The sequence below is a fragment of the Leopardus geoffroyi genome, chromosome D1 (assembly GCF_018350155.1).
Source record: "Leopardus geoffroyi isolate Oge1 chromosome D1, O.geoffroyi_Oge1_pat1.0, whole genome shotgun sequence".
NCBI classification, from domain to species: domain Eukaryota; kingdom Metazoa; phylum Chordata; class Mammalia; order Carnivora; family Felidae; genus Leopardus; species Leopardus geoffroyi.
The window spans coordinates 32,815,876-32,837,298 of record NC_059329.1 but is presented as its reverse complement, the minus strand read 5'-3'; the positions used below and the strand labels follow the sequence as shown (position 1 = coordinate 32,837,298).

Genomic DNA, 21,423 nt, shown 5'->3' with positions numbered 1-21,423 from the left:
ATATCACTGTAATGGATAATTTAGAAGTTACAGGTTGATATGCCATGAAAGCCACTGTTTTAGCAGAAAACAACATATTTGCATATAATTTGTGTAACATTTTAATGTTAAATGTAAAAAATTAGAGCACTGCCTAATTAAAAAGTGCAATGTTTTTAATAAAAGCAAAAAATTAGCCACATAACAACTAATACTGGAGGTATAATTGATCCAAATTCAAATGGCTTCTCAAACCTTTTTAAGGGAACTATTTTTAACTCAATAATCTATTTCAGCAATCTTAAAGTATTTTCTCATATATGACCTGTCTTATTATGATTAATTTCATTTTAGAGTGAGTAGAAAGAACATGACCTGCAAAATGAAGATAAAGGTTATGATGACTGCATAGGAATGGAAGTAAAGGAAGATTTAGAAACTAGATATCTTCCATTTGGTGATGTTATGTTCTTTTTCAAAAACTTTATTTTTTAAAGTTTAGCCTGAAATTTTAAATCCAGTATTTTGACATCTACACTGTGAATCAATACCAACATCAAGAACATCAAACATTATTAGGAGGTTGCAAAACAACAATAACCACCACAGCAAAATCCAACCCTTTTGGCCACATTTTCACCCCATAGTTGAATGAAATTTTAAAAATTTAAATTATGTTAGAAATTAAATATGTGTAGGTAGAAAAGGATTTGTGTCATCCAAATATTGTTTTAAAGTAACAAGAATCAGATAAAATGATCACATCATCAACTGTTCTCTGAGTCTTGCTTGAACGTGAAAGGCTAATGACATTTCTTTTTTTTTTTTTTTTGGGGGGGGGTACGTCTACATTTTCTTACTTATCAATGTAATACATTCTGAGAGGTACTATTCCCAGTGGCAGATTGCCTTTATTGTGTTGGGGAAAATTTTTAAATGTATTTATTGGGATGACATTTGTGGAGGGAAAACATATTGAAACCTTTTCAACAAATGTACATTCAGATTTAATGCAAATGAATTACTGACACAAATTAAGGGGTTATTTGAAATTTATTTTAGGTTTTATTTTTTTAATTTTATTTTTTGAGAGAGAGAGAGAGAGAGAGAGAGAGAGAGAGAGATGGAGGGGCAGAAGGAGAGAGAGAATCTTAACCAGACTCCACACCTGATGCAGCATGGCCTAAGCTGAAATCAAGAGTCTGATGCTTAACTGAGCCACACAGGTGCCCCTGATATATATTTTAAAGTTAATATCTTTAGCTGCATTATTTGTCTCAGTGAAGTTATACATAAATAATGCTTTGCACTTATCACATCCAAACTGTATTTTCATTTGTGTACTCAACAAATATTTGAGTGCCTACTATTTACCAGACACTGTGATTTATACCTACTGCTAGGCTTTAACTTTGTTGAGTTATAGTCTTCCTTCAGCTGTAAATTCCCATAATGCTTTTTAGCACATTTTCTTCTGTTAATAACAGGTACTCAATATTTGTTGAGTGAAATCAGAAATAAGAAAAAATTGTATATTGAGTTAGGGCTATATATTGAGTTTGCATTTGTGTAATCTTTCTTAGGAAAGGAAATAATACTCCACTCATTCAGTTTTGAAATTTAAAACAGGGAGCATGAAGTGTTCATTTTTTTCCCCAAAGTGCAACTTTTTATTTCTGAATTATACAATTACAGCTGTTTTTCACCATATATTCTATATATCCTTAGTTTTCAGGTAAGAAGTAAAATATTTTACTATTAAAATTATGTAAGAAATTAAAAAGTCTCTAACAACTTTCCATTTAAAAATAATCTCTTAGAAGCGAATTACGATGTACACTGTCAGAGGCTCAACTTTCAAGTTCATAATTATGGAAATCATTGAAAAGAACTGGTCCTTGGAATTTACTTCAATTATTTCATTGATAAGAACATATCAACCACCTTTATCTCAGGTAATAACACCATTACTTTTCAGAAGCCAGTCTATTTCATGAAAAAATCTAATATCTCTTCTTACTCATGCCTAAACAAGATATCTATTTAGTCAATTTTTCAGACCAAGAAAAACAAGACTTCCATAGTTCACTCTAAATCTCAAAAATCCCAAACAATTACATCAGATAAATGAGGTCCAAAATTGAGACTTTTCAGGGAGTACTAACAGCCATTTTGCCTCAAAGGTGCCTCTGCTTTTAGAACTAAATTATACAAACTTCCATAAAACTCTTTGTCACTGGATATTTGTGAGAGTCAGTCAGTGTTTTTAATAAATATAAAACATACTTATATTCTCCTAAGGTATAATCAGTATGAGGAGAGATCTCACAAAGTAGGAAGAAGTGGAAAATTTTTAGAGATGAAGAGAAATGCAGAAATGTAGATAAGGAGTATGGGAAGAGAAAGCCATAAAATCATGAATATGGACATATAATGATGTAACAAAAGAATGATACAGATCATGGTGATACCAAAAATGAGAACATGCCATGCAACTCCCAGTCAAGAGACACTATTGCCCTATCTCAAACTGGCTCCCAGTCTTGTACTACAGTCAGAATTATAGAACACACTACTATAAATCAGATGTGCACAAAATACCTGGTAAACCTTAGGAGGAAGCAAACCACTACCTGGAAGATGCAGGGAAGAACATTACAAAATAATGCTTCGCTGACTCTTGAAAATTGAGATATTAATGTGACTAGTATCAAAGGGAGAAAATTCAGGCAGAAAAATTGATGGTAAAAAGATTTGTATGGCTGGAACATAAGATAAATGTAAGATAGTAGAGGACGAAGACAGTAAAGTTATAGAAATTGATGTTTGAACATCATTTCAGAATAACTACTGTGTCACTGAATTAATAAGAGTAAAGCAATTAAAATAAAATCACTGAGGATGGAGCCCAGGCAAAGGTATTTTTAAAAAGCTCACTTTGAGACTGTAACATGAAGCTATAGTTGATAATCACTGTAATGGGTGACCAGAAGTCAATGAACATTTTAAAGTGAGGAAATGGCAAGATTAGATCCTTTTTAGGAAGTTAACTTTGGACTGAAGATAGCAAGAGTATGAGTTTGTGTGTATAAAGATTTTGAAAAACTGAATAGCTATAGTCTATGGTTATACATATGTATTCACAGAAAAAGACATGTAGTTAGACTTACCAAGGAAGAGACTGTTTTTATATTAATGCTAACACTATTTGGAATACTTGGTTTAAACTCTTACTGAATGTTATAACCAAATATTATAAAATTTGTATATTATTGACTATTTGTCACATAGATGTAATGAACCCAAGCCAAGAGCCTTGGTTGGAGTTTATTTTAATCCCTACTTCAAATGTCTTATGTGAATTCACTATTTATAGACATGCCATAGCTAATTCTTTTTATAAATAGAGAATTAGCTGGTAAAAAACAGTTTTGAAAACACTGTCATGCCAATTTTTTTTCAGATGAAACCACTTTACCTCGTTTGGGGGATCACATTAGTATTCATTAAGAGATATTATTGTCCCTTGGTAAACTGCAAAAATTTATCAGTTAAAGAGAATGGGTAGCCCAAAATGTATTAAGAAATCAGAGAAGTCAGTAAATGTTTTCTATATTGTTTTCAAAACTCCTTTTTCTTATTAACAACCATTAATTTGCATATGGTGATACATCTTATTTGTAAGATAATGTCCAATTTTTTAAATTTTAGAAAAATAATTTGGCCTACTAGTTACTCTGAGCTGTTAAAATACACACACACACACACACACACACACACATATATACATATATATGTATATATATATACACACACATATATATATATAATAGAGATAAAAGAAACAGAAAATAAAACAATGATTATTTTTATTGAATTTTATCAGTGGTATGAACTTAGTTCTTCCTGTTATTTTTTATATATTTATCTGTATTTACATATACAGATATATACATAGATCTTTAAAAAATAAATGGCTCTCCAGTGACTAATCTCATAAAAATACTCTTGTCCATATTCTAATGCAATATTTTTTAAGTTCATATAACAGTATGAATTGTGTTTTCTAGTTATTATAATTGGTTGTATTATTTTAATCCAGTATCTAGTATTTCTTGAAATACCTATCTTAGAATTGGATCAGAGGCACTCAAAAATTTTCAACCTGTGATTTATCATTATGACTTTCTGAATGAAGAAAGAGAATATTTATTTTTTTCCTCTTCCTTTCCTCCCTCCCCTTCTTTTCTTTTTTGATTAAGAAGTGAATAAGAAGCTTTGACCAAAAGGAACATTTTGCAGGAAATATATTATACCAGTGGTAAGGGTGAGGAAATTGAAAATCAGTAAGGTTAAGTGACTTTCTACCTGCTCCAGATGGTAAGGAGTAGCATTAGGCCACAGACTCTTCAGACTTCCTATTTTGATTCACAAGCCTCATTAAAGGACAAGTCCCAAAAAAGGTTAGTAAAAAACTACAAAACCGCTAATACTGTTGTCATAATGATATGGCTTTCCTTAATAACTTCCTTAGAGTCTGTGTTTCCAATCTGGGAAACAGTCAGAGTCTATATATATGAGCTGTTTTTCCTAATATCAAACCCTCAATCTACTTCAGGGATTTTAAACTCTTTTTCTCTATACTTTTTGCACTAAAAACCCTTTAGAAAACCTGATAAAGGTTATAAATTTCCTCCTCACAAAAATGTATATATATGTTCATGTAGGCAAAATTTTGCATACCATTATTTAAAGGCTCATTTTTGTAAATATAATCAAGGAGACAAAGGGAGCTACCTAGAAGGAACATATACAATAACTTTTTATTTTTATGTGTAAGTTTTTTTTCCTTTAAAGTAGATTTGTTAGATGCAAAAGTTAAAAATCTTCACCTAAATGGTATGAAATACTATGAATATGATTAAGTTTATGTTAGCAATCACTTTTAGTACTTTTTCAATCTTGTAAACTCTTAAAGAATAAATGGCTACACAAAACACTTTAAAAATTCTAGTTATGCTTTATAAAGAAAAACAATTAAAAGTTCACAATTCTCTCTGAAATTTACACAATATGATACGTTATAAATGTAAGGCTTTGAGAAGAACATTGTAAAAATCAAGACCTCACAATCCAGACTAAAAGAAAAATAGACATACCACAAAATTTAATTTTTAAAGATAAAAATGGCATTCACTTTTTATGAAAGAGCAGAGGTTTCACCATCCCTGCCAAGATCTTGGGTAACTGTGCAGCAATCACTTCAGACATCATTTCTGGAAATTCAACACTCAGTGCTCGGGACTGGATAAATGTATTCAAGCAGTACAGATGAAGCTGTTTGACAAGCTGTTGGTTTCACAAATGGATAAAAAACATGTAAAAAATAATACATTCATATTGGTTGGTTTCACAAATGGATAAAAAACATGTATAAGAAAAATAATACATTCATATATTAATCAAACATGACAACTTATTTTTCTAACAATATAAATACCTATCAAGATGTTTTCTTGATAAAATAACTCCCTTCACTCTCTACAGTAATATGAAAATATTACATACAGTGAAACATTCTGATAGTACAGAAAGATTTAAAGAAATGAAAGCCATTCATAATCCCACAGGGTAAGTGATATGAACATTTTGGTGTCTTTCAAATTCTTTTTTCTCTTTATACATGTATACAAACATAGCCAGGTATATACACAATATACACAATGCATATATATTTCCAAAAATGCAATTATTTAATAAAGCCTATTTGTTAATGGACTGGATTTTTCGCATAACAATATATTGACTCTGCCTCTGTCAATACAAGTAACCCAGAATAATTTATTTTAATCTAATTTAACTTTTGGCAAAGTAATTAATGTAAGTAATTTTATTTTTTTTTTTTATTTTTATTTTTTTTAATTTTTTTTTTCAACGTTTATTTATTTTGGGGACAGAGAGAGACAGAGCATGAACGGGGGAGGGGCAGAGAGAGAGGGAGACACAGAATCGGAAACAGGCTCCAGGCTCTGAGCTATCAGCCCAGAGCCCGACGCGGGGCTCGAACTCCCAGACCGCGAGATCGTGACCTGGCTGAAGTCGGACGCTTAACCGACTGCGCCACCCAGGCGCCCCAATGTAAGTAATTTTAAAAGTCAGATAGAACCCAGCAGCAACAACAAAATCCAGCAGTTTCCTTATAGAATTCTTCCCATCCTTATTCTAGTTCCCAAGATGCAACCACTTTTAACTTCTTTAGCCCATGTCTCTAAATACTTATCTCTGTATTTCTAACAAATTTTGTTTTTAAAATGTGATGTTATTGATTTTCTATTATGGAAAATGAGACTTAGCTCCCTTATATGAGACACCCCTCCCAACTATGTACACTTTCTTTTCTCCTCATTCTCTGTATAGTTGTATCTCAGTTTTTGACCAAATCAATATCTAGCAATTATATTATAAATATTTTTATTGTTTCCTGCTGGATTAAATTTCCTTTATTATATGACTTATTTTTATTTTGCTAGAGTTAATAACCTTGTGTTTCTGTTTTGCTTTGTTTCCTGTATATTTATCACAAAGCCACAGTCAAATTCTCTGACACAATTTGTAAAAACTCACCTCAGTATGTTCACACCTACTGGTAATCCCTCAGTTCCATCTTTTTTTCCCCAATACTAGTATTCCGAAACCCTGTGCATTACTGCTTCAAGCTAGGCTAATGATTGCTATGCTAAAATATCCCTTTGCATCTCTCCTGTATTTGATTTTCTACTTCACTGGCTTACCCCAGTGTTTGTTGTTAAAACATCCTGTAGATGTCCTTGAGAAAGGTTATATTTGAGATAAGTTCTCTGAGACCTTGCATGTCTGAAAATACCTTTATGATGCCATCATATTTGTTTGATGGCTGGCCTGGGTATAAAATTCTTTGAATATTTTCCTTTCCTTCAAAATTCCGAAGGCATTGTTTTCTGGGTTCTAATATTGCATTGAGAAGTACAACATCATTCTGAATCCTGATAATTTTTATGTGATTTGTTTCTTTTCTCATTGGTATATTTTAGGATATTCTCTTTATTTCTGGTATTCTAAAATTCTACATTAATGTGCCTTTGTTCAATTGTGTTGTGCTTTGTACACTGGGGCTTTACAGTCAGAAAATTAAGGTCTAGCAACTTTTATTCTATGATTTTTTATAAAATTTTCTCTGCTTGATTTTATCTATTCTTTTATAATTCCTTTTAATTAAGAATGAACTCCCTGCAATTAATCCCCTAAATTTTCTATCTCTTCTAATTTTTCATCTTTATCTTTTTTGTTATTTCTTTTGAGTTTTCCTGATGTATATATGTCAGCCCTTCTATTAAAATTTAAATTTCTGCTCTTCTATATTAAATTATCCAAAAGTATTTTCTTGCTAAATGTTCCTTTTCAACTATTTTTTATTCTTGTTTCATGGATGCAATATCATACATTTCTAAATATCTTAATTCTTTTTGAATATCTTTTGTGTTCTCTGCTCTGGTGCCTTTTCCTTCATTACTTTCTCTCTGTTTATTTGCTTTCTGCCTTTCATTACAGAGGCTTTACCCATATAGCTAACAATCCTTAGCTATCTGTCCATATTCAGGAATAAGGTTTCAAATTTGACCTGATGAGTAGATTTTCAAATTGTCCCCTAGCACTGTTATTAACTTATAATTCCATCCAAAATGATATAAGAGTCTTATTTCCACACCTATACCTTTGCTTGTCTTGTATATTTAAATTTTCTAACATAAGGCAAAATTATTTTAGAATATGCTCAGGAAGGTGTATAATTCCTATAAATCATTAAATTACTCTCAAATTATACAAATACTAGTAAAAGGATATTTGGATGATCTATAGTGAAAATGAAAAAAAAGCACAATATAAATTCTGAGCAGTGTGATGTAAATACTGTTTTAAGATATAAGTACAAATATGACCTTGAAGAAACCATATAAAGTAAAATGTAGATTTAATATTTTAAATATTACAGAAATTCAGGAAACAATCATTTAGTTCCTAGAAGACAAAATACTTACATCATGCAAGTTATCAAGAAGTTTTGTAAGTTGGTAGAAACGCTGTGAGCTAGAGACAACTCCTTTTTGCCTCAGACCAATTGCCTTGATGAGCTCTCTAATGTAGCTTGATCTCATCTCTTCAAACTGGTTTTGACTTCTTAGCCCTTCCAAAGGAACTGTAAGAAGATAATTACAAGTAATAGTTATGCTTAAAAAGATGAATTCTTTGGATAAACAACTCAAAATATGAACACCTTAAATAGGAGTGTTATTGATAGTTTTAGGACATATAAACATAATTTTCTTGAAGAATATGATAAAAACAACTACATAAATTAAAGGAAATTTTTAGCTTACTTATTTTAGAGCTGTATCAATGCTTATGCACTTAACTTAGCATTTGCTCATTCCACATCCTTGTCAGGAATGGTTTGATTTAGTTTACAATTACATGTATTCTGGGTCTTTTTTAAAGAAGAGGTATTGTAACAAATACTTGGATCACTCTGTAAAGTTTAAGTCTTATAAATTTGAAGCATTTCTCATTGAGATTATTCATGGATAGTTTATTTTTTTTGTAATTTTAACATTGCTTTATTAAATTTCCTAACTCCTTCCTGCTGATAGGAGAAAGCTATTGATACCACAATACTTCTCTTTGTGATACTCTATTTTTATTTATTTCTTTTAATTTCTATTTTTAATTCAAGTAGTTTTGGTAGATTGTCTTTTTCTTTTCCTTTTTTTTTCTTGGTATACAACAATACTATATTAAAAATATCCTCATTTCCCCCTTCCCAATAGTTGTAGCTCTTGTTTCTGCTTCATGATTCAGTGCATTGTTAGGACATCCAGAACAATATTAAAAAATGGTAACTATGGAAAATATTCCTATTTTGTTGCTTATTTTATTGGGAATGCCTCTTATTCCCATGGTGATGTTAACTGGTAATTCAGACATTTACCTCTGTAATCTTTAATTCTGATCACCAAATTTTAGGCACAGCTTCCTATTCTTATTGCTAGTTCCTCTACATTGTCAATTTACCAACAGCTTTTTTTCCTTAATATTTTAGTTCCTTCTGTTATCACTTATTTGAGATGCCCTGGTTGATATCTTCAGGAAATTATCATCAGAACTCCCAATTTTCTTGGTTTCTTTTTCTTTGGTTGTATTTATCTTACAAACAAATCTTCAAATTTAAGTGAAACAGCTACCTTTTCTTGCAACTATATCTAGATTGCTGAAAGAAAAACCACATAATCTCTTAGATTACTATAACTCTATGTTAACTGGAATTTAACTAAACACTTAAAAAATATTTTTTTCTTCTGATTCTTGAAGTACTATTTTCCTGTTGGGCACTCAAGAATGGAAACTAGTAACCCAGAGCCTTCACTCTATCCATCTAAGTATTCAGAACTGGCACTTGAACCAATTATTCTCTTTAAGAGAAAATCAGGCCTAATCCCAGCTAGCCTCACATACTTTTAGTATCAACCACTAACAAGTTCTGGGGATATGATAATCTAATCGTTACGCTCTCATCCTATGCTTCTGAGATATTCTCAATTTTTTTCTCCTCTCCTACTCATTTTCCTACATTTCAGATCTATGTTGAACCAGCTCTCATAAATATTTCTCTTTGCTTTGAGCTCCTTACCTTAATTCATTGTTTCCTTAATTTATTACATCCAGTAATATATGATTGGAGAATTTTCTCTCAGATTCTTGTTGATTCCACAAGTGACTTTTAGGATTTCTTGCAAATATCATAGTGGCAAAATGGGAGAGGGTGAGTCATGGGCAGTTAGCCAGGTGCTATTTTAGATAAGAACACTTTTTTAAAAAAAAGCAAGGATCTTTATTTTTGATTTAGCTAACTTAAAAATAACATAATCATTGGAAAACTTTTAGAAAGTACAGAAAATACATATAAAATTACAATTCACCAGATCCTACAATCCAATATTTTAGGATATTTCCTAACATTATATTGAGAACATTCACTTACATCTCTTAGAATTCTTTAAAAATGAATGTTTTAATTCTCACATATAATTTGACCTCACAAAACTGTAGGAGTACAATTTATTTAATTGTCTTATCATTTGATATTTGAGATATTTTACCAAACGATGTTTACGATAAATTTAATTTTTTTTATTTTTTAAAAGGATATATCCTTAGACATGGAATTATTACAGTAAAAGATATTAACTTTCTTAACACTCATAATATACATTGCTAAACTTCTTAGTATTTAACTGTTTTGTGACTAGTTTTGGGTATCTTAACTTTAGGTAATCTTTGCTTTTTACATATAAAAATAAAATCTCATTTTCATTTCTTAAATTATTAGTAGGCTGAACAATATTCTTATGCATATTAGTAATTTTTAAAAACTTTTCTATTTTGTACTCATTTATCTATAGGGGCTTAAAATATATTTCAAATGTTTTTTGAAGTTTGTTGCTTAATTTTTAAATATTTTATATATTAGCACAGTTTTGCAACCTTATTAGGGCAAAGAATAGTGTCCAGGCAACCCAACATTTCTCATGCTCAAGAAGCAAATGTGTTTAACTCTTTCAGCTATTCTAACTTTTCCTTCCACAGATTTAAATAGCATCATTGTAGTGTTGACTCCCTTTTTCTTTTTTTTTCCAGAGTATAATTTTTATTGAGATATTATGCATATGCCATAAAATTCACCTTTTCAAAGAATACGGTTCAGTGGTTTTAGTATATTCACAGAGTTGTGCAACCATCACCATTATTTGGTTCCAGAACATTTATTATTACTTTTTAAATTTAAATCCAACTTAGTTAACATATAGTGTAATGATGATTTAAAAAACAGAATTTATTGATTCATCACTTTATATAACACCCAGTGCTCATCCCAACAAATGTCCTCCTGAATGCCCCTTGCCATTTAGCCTACCCCCTACCCCAAACCCCACCAGCAACCCTGTTTGTTTTCTGTATTTAAGAGTCTTTTATAATTTGCCTCCCTCACTGTTTTTATATTATTTTTCCTTTCCTTCCTTTATGTTCATCTGTTTTATGTATTAAATTCCACATATTAGTGAAGTCATGTGATATTTGTCTTTCTCTGACTGACTTATTTCACTTATAATACACTCTAGTTCCATTCACATTGTTACAAATGGCAAGATTTCATTCTTTGTGAATGCCAAGTAATATCCATTATATGTACATGTGTGTATACACACACACACACACACACACACACACACACACACAAGTACTACATCTTCTTTATCCGTTGATGAGTCAATGAACATTTGGGTTCTTTCTATACTTTGGCTATTGTCCATAGAGCTGCTATAAACATTGGGGTGCATGCGCCCTTCAAAACAGCATTCCTGTATCCTTTGGATAAATACCTAGTAGTGCAATTGTTAGGTAATATTGTAGTTCTATTTTTATTTTTTCTGAGGAACCTACATACTGTTTTCCAGAGCAGCTGCACCAATTTTCATTCCCACGAGCAGTGTAAGCAGTGTAAGTCCTTTCTCCATATCCTTGCCAACACCCGTTGCTGCCTGAGTTGTTCATTTTAGCCATTCTGACAGGTGTGAGGTGCTATCTCATTGTGGTTTTGATTTGTATTTCCCTGATGATGATGATGTTGAGAATCTTTTCATGTGTCTGTTAGCCATTTTAATGTCTTCTTTGGAAAAGTGTCTATTCATGTCTTTTTCCCATTCTCTGGATTATTTTTTGGGGGGTGATGAGCTTGATATGTTCCTTTTAGATTTTGGATACTAACCCTTTATCTGATATGTCATTTGCAAATATATTCTCCCATTCTTTTGGTTGCCTTTTAGTTCTGTTGGTTGTTTCCTTTGCTGTGCAGAAGCTTTTTATCTTGATGAGGTCCTAATAATTCATTTTTGCTTTTGTTTTCCTTGCTTCCAGAGACATGTCAAGTAAGAACTTGCTGTGGCTGAGGTCAAAGAGCTTGCTGCCTGTTTTCTCCTCTTAGAATTTGATAGCTTCCTGTGTTACATTTAGGTCTTTCATCCATTTTGAGTATTTTTGTGAATGGTGTAAGAAAGTGGTCTATGTTCATTCTTCTGCATGTTGCTGTCCAATTTTCCCAACACAATTTGCTGAAGAGACTGTCTTTTTTCCATTTGATATTCTTTCCTGCTTTGTCACAGATTAGTTGGCCATACGTTTGTGGGTCCATATCTGGGTTCTTTATTCTGTTCCATTGATCCATCTGTCTGGTTTTGTGCCAGTACCATATTGTCTTGATGATTACAGCTTTGTAATACATCTTGAAGTCCAGAATTGTGACAACTCCAGCTTTGTTTTTCTTTTTCTTAATTGCTTTAGCTATTTGGGGTCTTTTCTGGTTCCATACAAATTTTAGCATTGTTTTTCTAACTCTGTGAAGAATGCTGGTGTTATTTTCATGGGAATTGAATTGAATATGTAGATTGGTTTGTGGAGTATCGACATTTTAACATTTGTTCTTCCAATTCATGAGCATGGAATGTTTTTCCATTTTTTTGTGTCTTCTTCAATTTCTTTCATAAGCTCTCTATAGTTTTCAGCATATAGATTTTTCACCTCTGGTTAGGTTTGTTCTTCAGTATTTTATGGTTTTTGATGCAATTGTAAATGGGATCAATTTCTTGATTTCTTTTTCTGTTGCTTCAATATTGGTGTATAGGAATGAAACCAATTTCTGTTCATTGATTTTATATCCTGTGTCTTTGCAGAATTCATGGATCAGTTCTAGCCATTTTTTGGGGGGAGTCTTTTGAGTTTTCCACATAGAATATCATGTCATCTGCAAAAAGTGAAAGTTTGACCCCCTCCTTGCTGATTTGCATACATTTTATTTGTCTGATAGTTGAGGCTAGGACTTCCAACCCTATATTGACTAACAACGGTGAGAGTGGACATCCTTGTCATGTTCCTGACCTTAAGGAGAAAGCTTAAGGTTTTCCCCATTGAGGGTGATAATAGCAGTGGTTCTTTCATATATGACTTTTATATCTTGAGGTATGATCCTTCTATCCCTACCTTCTTGAGGGTTTTTATCAAGAAAGGATGCTATATTTTGTAAAATGCTTTTTCTGAATCTATTGAGAGGATCGTGTGGTTCTTGTCCTTTCTTTTATTAATGTGATGTGTCACATTGATTGATTTGCAGATATTGAACCAGCCCTGCATCCAGGTATAAAACTCACTTGGTTGTGGTGAATAATTCTTTTAATATATTGTTGGACCTGGTTGTTGAGTATCTTGTTGAGAATCTCTGCATCCATGTTCATCAGGGAAATTGGTCTGTAGTTCTTCTTTTCAGTAGGGTCTCTGTCTGGTTTTGGAATCAAGGTAATGCTGGCCTTGTCGAATAGTTTGGAAGTTTTCCTTCCCTTTCTATTTTTTGGAATAGTTTCAAAAGAATAGGTGTGAACTCTTCTTTAAATGGTAGAATTCTCCTGGAAAGCCATCTAGCCATGGACTCTTGTTTTTTGAGAGATTTTTGATTATGGATTCAATTTCTTCTGTTCAAATTTTGTGCTTTTTCTTTTTTTAGTTTTAGAAGTGTATATGTTTCCAGGAATTTGTCCATTTCTTCCAGATTGCCCGTTTTACTGGCATATAATCGCTCATAACATTCTCTTATTATTGTATTTCTGCAGTGTTGGTTGTGATCTCTCCTCTTTTATTCATGATTTTATTTATTTGGATCCTTTCCTTTTTCTTTTTGATCAATCTGGCTAGTGGTTTATCAATTATGTTAATTCTTTCAAAGAACCAACTCCTGGTTTCATTGATCTGTTCTACTGTTTTTTTTTTTTTTTAATTTGTTATCATTGATTTCTGCTCTAATCTTTATTATTCTCATCATCTGCTGGTTGTGGGCTTTCTTTGCTATTGTTTTTCCAGCTCTTAGGGTGTAAGGTTAGGTTGTATATGTGAGACATTTCCTCCTTATTTAGGAAGGCCTGGATTGCTATATACTTTCCTCTTATGAGCACCTTTGCTGCATCTCAGAGGTTTTGGGCTGTCATGTTTTCATTTTCATTGGCTTCCATGTACTTTTTAATTTCTCTTTAATTTCTTGGTTAACCCATTCATTGTTTAGTAGGATGTTCTTTAATCTCCAAATATTCATGGTCTTTCCCAACTTTTTCTTGTGGTTGCTTTCAAGTTTCATAGCATTGTGGTCTGAAACTATGCAATGTAAGATCTTGATTTTGTGTACCTGTTGAGGGCTGATTTGTCTCCCAGTATGTGATCTATTCTGGAGAATGCCCCATGTGCACTTGAGAAGAATGTGTATTCTGCTGCTTTAGGATGAAATGTTCTGAATATATTTGTTAAGTCCATCTGGTCCAGTTTGTCATTCAAAACCATTATTTGCTTGCTGATTTTCTACTCAGATGATCTGTCCATTGCTATAAGTGGGGTGTTGAAGTCTCCTGCTATTATGGTATTATCAATGAGTTTCTTTATGTTTGTAATTAACTGACATACATGTTTGGGTTCTTCCAGGTTGGGGCATAAATATTTAAAATTGTTAGCTCTTTTTGGTGGATAGACCCCTTAATTTTGATATAATGTCCTTCTTCATTTCACTACAGTTTTTATTTTAAAATCTAGTTTGTCTGATATAAGTATGGCTACACCAGCTTTCTTTTGGTGAGCATTAGCATGATAGATGGCTCTCCACTCCCTTACTTTTTTTTAATTGGTAGGTGTCTTTAGGTCTAAAATTGGTCTCTTGTCAGCAGCATATAGATGGTTCTTGTTTTCTTATCCATTCTGATACCTTATGTCTTTTGATTGGTTCATTTAATTCATTGACATTTAGAGTGAGTACTGAAATACATAAATTTAGTGCCATTGTGTCATCTACAGAGTTGGAGTTTCTAGTGATTTTCTCTTGTCCTTTCTAGTTTTTGTTGCTTTTAGTATTTTTTGTTTTGTTTCATCTTTTATCCACTCAAAGAGTTCCCCTTAAAATTCTTGCAGGGCTGGTTTAGTAGTCATGAACTCCTTTAAGTTTTGTTTGGGAAACTCTATGTCTCCTTCAATTTTGAATGACAGCCTTTCTAGATAAAGAATTTTTGGTTGCCTAGTTTTCCAATTCAGCACGTTGACTATATTCTGCACTCCTTTCTGGACTGCCAGGTTTTTGTGGATAGGTCTGTCGCAAACCTCATCTATCTTTTCTTATAGGTTAAGGACTTTTTTCCCTTGCTGCTTTCATAATTCAGTCCTTGACTGTGTATTTAATGAATTTGACTATGATATGTTGTAGTGATGGTCAGTTTTTTTAAATCTAATGTGAGTTCCCTATGCTTCTTGGATTTTGATGCCTGTGTCTTTTCCCAGATTAGGAAAGTTTTCTGCTATAATTTGCTCACATAAACCTTCTGACCCTTTTTCTCTATCTTCATCTTTGGGGACTACTGTAATTTGGATGTTATTCCTTCTTAATAAATCACTGAGTTCTCTAAGTCTTGTGTTGTGTTCTTTTGCTTTAGTTTCCCTCTTTTTTCTGCTTCATTATTCTCTATATTCTGTCTTCTATATTGCTAATTCACTGTTCTGCTTTGTCCATCCTTGCTGCTGTGGTATCCATTTGAGACTGCATCTAGGTTGTAGCATTTTAAAAAAATTTTTAACGTTAATTTATTATTGAGAGACAGAGAGAGACAGAGCATGAGCAGGGGAGGGGCAGAGGGAGAGGAAGACACAGAATCTGAAGCAGATTCCAGGCTCTGAGCTGTCAGCACAGAGCCTGATGCGGGGCTCAAACTCACAAACTGCGAGATCATGGCCTGAGCCAAAGTTGGACTCTTAACCAACTGAGGCACCCAGGCGCCCCTACGTGTTAGCATTTTTAACTTCTCCTGACTAGATTTTACTTCTTTGATCTATGCAGAAAGGGATTCTATGCTTTTTCAACTGCAGCTAGCTTCTTCTTATTGTGGTTCTAAATTCTAGTTCAGAAATCTTGCTTCTATCTGTGTTTATTATTCTATCCTGGCTGTCATTTCTTACTGTTCTTTCTTTTGTGGTGAATTCCTTTGTTTTGTCATCTTGGAGGAATAACAAAATTAATAAAAAAATGAAAATTAAAAAACACAAAAAAATCAAATAAAAGAAGCTAAATCCTAGGTGTGTTTTCATCTGCTTGTTGAAAGAAGCTTGATAGAATAGAGAAAAAAGGGAAATAATGGAAAGAAAAGGAAAAAAGAAAAAATATACTAAAATATTTTAAAATTAAAAAAGAATAGAATAAAGTAGAATACAATGAAATAAAGTGAAATAGAATAAAAAATTAACAAACAATGAAAAACATAGTAAAAAAATTTAAAATTTTTAAACGAAAATAAAAATAAGTTTTCCTCTGTGTCAAAAAAAAAAAAAAGAAAAAAAAAAAAACCCAAATTAAACAAAGATAGAAGTAAAAAGAAAAACAAAATAAAAAATGAATAGATGAACCAGCAAACAGAATGAAACCTGAATGAAGTTATATCCAGTTTCCCCTGGAACTCAAACTATGAAGCACTCTATATGGTCTGTACACTAAGCAGGCAGAGAGACTTGTGTTGGTCTTCTAGGGGATGTGCTTGGAGGGCTCTGCTGGGCAGGGCTTGGTGTAATGGTTTCATTCTCCACTAGGTGGCACTGTTTAGTTTACTGGGGTCGATCTGGGTGGTGCTCACGTGCATGTACCTGTAGGTGTGTGTGCAGGAGAGGTGGAAATGGCTTCACCCAGCTTTAGTGTCTGGCATAGGAACTTTACACTCTCACTGACCCACAATGTTGCACCCCTCCTTTTTCTCAGACTTCCATCCACACCCCACCTCCAGCCTGTGTCCAAGCCATCAGCCTGCCAGGTGGCACCTCCCTCCATAGTTTTATCTGAGATGGACAGTGTTTCAAGGCCCCTCACTTCAGAGAACCCTGTGGCTTGGACCCACACCTAGTCTCTGGGGGAGGGTCTTGCTGAGCAGTGGCCAGGTGCCAGCTTGCCCTAGAAAACATTTGTGCAATTGGGCAGTGGCAGAGGTTCAGAGGCTATGGCAAATCATAACACACAGTTGGTGCCAGGTTTCACCGCTTGGCATCTTTGTCCCAATACCATCAAACGTGGCTGCTCTCTGGGGTCTTCTGGGATCTTTGCTTGTGGGTAAGCCTTATGGCCTCTACCAAATTCTCTCCAATCAGGGGAACTGCTGATTGTCCCTTATGGCACAAGGACCCCTCAGACCCTGCTGCCTGCTCCTGGGGATTTGCCCTCTTTCCTCACCAGAGCACCACCAGGTACTGAGCTCTGGAATTTCCGACTCTGTGCTCCACTGTTTATAGAACCCTAATGGTATTGAAACCCTCAACTTTCTCCCCATCAGGGGTTTTGGGGAACAGATTTCTTGCCCAGTCCCTTGTGTTTTCACTCTTTCCCTCCAGCTACTTTTGGGGGAGTGCATTTTCTGCACTCTCCTGGTGTGCCACATTCCCCCACCACCACCCTTCTCTGTCTTCTGTCCACAAAAACAGCTCCCTGCCCTCCACAGCTTTTCTCTCCCCCAGTTTACCTCTCTGCAGAGTACCTGCTGAGTTCTGTGGCTCAAGTTATGCAGACTGTTGGGTTAATCCTCAGATCAATGTCCTAGGTATGCAAAATGGTTTGGTGCTGATCTAGCTGCATTTCAAGGATCAAACAAGCTGAGAACTTGCATTCTGCTCCACCATCTTGCCCTGTATAGTCGATTCTTGATTTTTTTATTTTTAACTTTTGATTTTCCACTACGGAAAATGAGGCTGTAACTCTATTTCTATCTTTCAGATCTACCATCATCTCCACATCATTAGCGCATACACATGTACACACACACACACACACACACACATACAACATCCTATTTCTCATCTTCCTAATATCATTTTCGTAATATTAGTCATATAAATATTCAGTATTTATTAGTCATGTAAAATCCTACCACAGTTGAGTCACATAGTATATATTATGATTTCTAGTACAACTTTTGTTTTAGTGACAGTAAATAATCATCTTAATGGGTGTGTGAAGTGGCATCTCACTGTGGTTTTGATTTGTATTTCCCTAATGATGTTGTTCCTTAATTTCTATCTGTATACCTTCATAGGAGAAATGTCTCAGCCTTTGCCCATTAAAAATTTTTAATTGTTAAACTGTAATTTTTTACATATTCTGGATGTTAATACTTTTTCTTTATCAGATACATGATTTCCAATTTTTTTCTCCCATAAAGTGGGTTGCCTTTTTATTCTGTTGATTGTGACCTTTGATGCACCAAAGTTTTAAATTTGATGAAGTCCATTTATCTGTTTTTTCTTTTAATTCCGGTGTTTTGGGTGGCAAATCCAAGAAATCGTTGCCAAAGTCAACATCATGAAGCTTTTCCTCTATTTTATTTTTTTTAAGGTTCATTTATTTTTGAGAGAGCGAGAGAGAGCGACCATGAGTGGGGGAGGGGCAGAGAGAGAGGAGACAGAGACTCCCAGGCAAGAATTCCTGATGTGGTGCTCAAACTCATGAACGTCAAAATCATGCCCTGAGCCAAAGTCAAGAGTCGGACGTTTAACTGACTGGGCTACCCAGGCACTCCTATGTTTTCTTTTAATAGTTTCATAGTTTTATCTCTTAGATTTGTGTCTTGACATATTTTAAGTTAATAAGAGTCCAGCTTCTTTTATTTTGAAATTAAGTTTTCCAAATACCTTTTGTTGAAAAGACAATTTCCTTTATGATTTCTCCTCCTATGTATTTTCCTGTTCACTCTTTCTAGTCCTCCAACTAAGTGGTTATTGGGCCTCCTTGATTCTGATTTTCTATATTTTTTTGGGTTTTGCTCTACTTTTGAGAGGTTTTCTAACTTTGTCTACCAATGCCTGTACTGTAAATTCTGTTGCCAAATACTTGTTTCTTGGGTGCAATATGTTCTATTATCTTTCTAAAAAGGGATGATTTTTTAATTTTTTTTGAGGTTTTCATCTACCGACATCACCTCTGTTTACTCCAAATTTGTTTTTTTTTCTTTCTGTTTTGTCTTTGTCTTTGATGTCAAGGCCTCCCTCAGATGCCTTGGTTATTTATATTCAAGAGTGCAAAACTAAAAGGCTGAGTCATAGTTCTGTTTCAGTGGGTAGCACTTATTGACTGTTAGCTTTAGTTCGGGGCAATATGGCTGAGCAATTTCAAAGAGAAACACCTGCTATTAACAGATTCTGCAGAGAAGAGTCTTTCATTCTCCTGTCTAGAGGATATAAACCTGGAAGACAATGTTCTGAGAGATGGTGGGTAAGAGTATGCAGGAGGACGGTGTCTCAACATTTGGTGTATAATTAATCTGTTGTCATTATAAGACCCCTCATCCTTAACAGTGCCTACAGTTTCATCAGTTCATTTGCCCTCTGTTATATCCTCTTTAGGAGGATAACCTAAGGTCTCTGCCTGAGTTGGAGAGGGAAAATTTTGTGGTTAAATGATTTTTGGACCCAGATTTTAAAAAGAGCTTTGTGTTTTCAACTCTACCTTCACTCTCATCTCAAAAAATCATTGTTGTCACCAACTGAGAACCATGCCAAAGATTTGATATTTCAAATTAAACCTCTTGGTTTTTCTTACTTCTGGCCTAGAATCCAACTTTCTCAGGTATGCTAAATTAGTTCTGTTTGCTGGCTTGTAGAATGTCATAGCTATTGAGCTTCTCATTCTCTTTTACTTTTAGTTCTTAAAAAATCACTTTGGTAATATTTTAGTGTAGTTTTAGAGTGAACAGTGGTGTGTTCAACTTGCCATACTTCCTTGGGAGATTTTATTTTAATTTTTAGTGGCACATTGGAGGTTTAAATACTTATGTATCAAATCATTGAACTTTTCTTTTGTCAACTCTCCAAATAAATTGCATTTATTTTTAAAAAGGTATTCCTTATTTGAAATCTCAAAATCATTTGTATTCCTTACAGTGTGTTTTTAACTTTTAAAGTGTGAACATATAACTCAATTATCTGGTATTTATTTTAGGATATAACTTGAGCTAAATATCCAAACTGAGTTTTCCTCAAACATAAAACTGATTTTTCCTAACAATATTTATTTGCTCCATACTCATTGATTTGTGATGTTTCCACTACAGTATATTAAGTTCTAATATATACAAGTCTGACTTTACTAACAATTCAGTATATCTATTCTCCCATGCTGTGTTAATTAGTGTAGATTTCTAACTCTCGTCTCCACTTCAAAATTTTGGTAATACTTATGTACTTATTTTTTAAGATTTAAATATGACTTCCCAAAAGCTTTGCCAAGTCTCTCCTCAAAAATCCCATTACGATTTTTATTAGAATTTGTAGAAATCATAAGTACTATTCAGTAAATATTGCTGTTTTTCCCTTTTGTTGAAGCTGCAAGTGGCCAAGAATCTTGCTTTCTATGGTGTGTGAATGGAAGTTATAGGTATGTCACTTCCTTTCCTCACCACTTCCTTCCTTACCAATGCTCTAGCGATTGGAGAAATGCATGTCAAGATATAACTCCCATGTACCTGGGCACCTGAGGGACAACAATGAGCAGAGCCTCCCTGTTGATCTGCATTGGACATATAGTGGGAAAAATATATACTTAACCTTTTTTTTTGTTAAGCTACTGAGATTTTAGGGCTGTTTGGACCTCCAGCACAATGTAGCCTATCTATAATATAGAATTATGTTAATGATATCAACTAATTTGGGAAATCTAGGATTATCTATAACATAACTGCTATAGGATTCATTACTGTCAAGAAAGGGGTTAAATACTGTAATATTAAGTTTATTTTAGTTGACTCTCTTGGCTAGTTCCATATCAATACTTTAGTCCCCTTTATGATATTTTATCAAATTAGACTTGAAGGCCTCTGCTCAAAATAGTGTTTTCAAGATAGGGGGATAGGGCTATGGATCCTTAGATCCTGTATTTGTCCTTGTGTTTTCATAGATTTTCATGAGGAAAACTTTCTTTTAAGGCATTAGTGCTTTTTGTGCCTTTTCTCCTGATGTATACCCCCACCCCTATACTATTTGAGATTTGTGCTATTAGAAAGAAGTACTTGAAAAGATGCTACTGAGAAAGACCCTTGGCTCACCTTCTACCTAAGGTCTTAGCTCTCAGTGGTTCTCTTTCAAATCACTATGAGTGACAGAAGGATCAGTTCAGAAATTCAAAGGCTGAGCCTACCTGTGCATGTTCCAAGTACACAGAAAAAGGTGGAAAGTGAAAGCAGTTTTTAAAAATTTTCTCACCCAGATCTTTAGGAATCCACTGAGGCAGAGGTATGTGTGTTCTTTGTGTATGAG

General features: G+C 33.6%; 1 protein-coding gene across 2 annotated transcripts in view; it reads right to left on the bottom strand.

The window, feature by feature from the left end:
- Nucleotides 1-3,831: 3,831 nt before the first annotated feature.
- The window catches only part of PGR (progesterone receptor), a 106,000-nt gene continuing 88,408 nt past the window's right edge, over nt 3,832-21,423 (bottom strand). For both annotated transcript variants that reach the window (XM_045483538.1, XM_045483539.1), the window contains 2 exons: nt 8,055-8,212; nt 3,832-5,328 (listed from right to left, as the gene is read on the bottom strand). In XM_045483538.1, the coding sequence (XP_045339494.1) occupies nt 5,173-5,328; nt 8,055-8,212 (314 nt within the window). In that variant the 3' untranslated portion in view covers nt 3,832-5,172. The remainder of the gene's footprint in view (nt 5,329-8,054; nt 8,213-21,423) is intronic.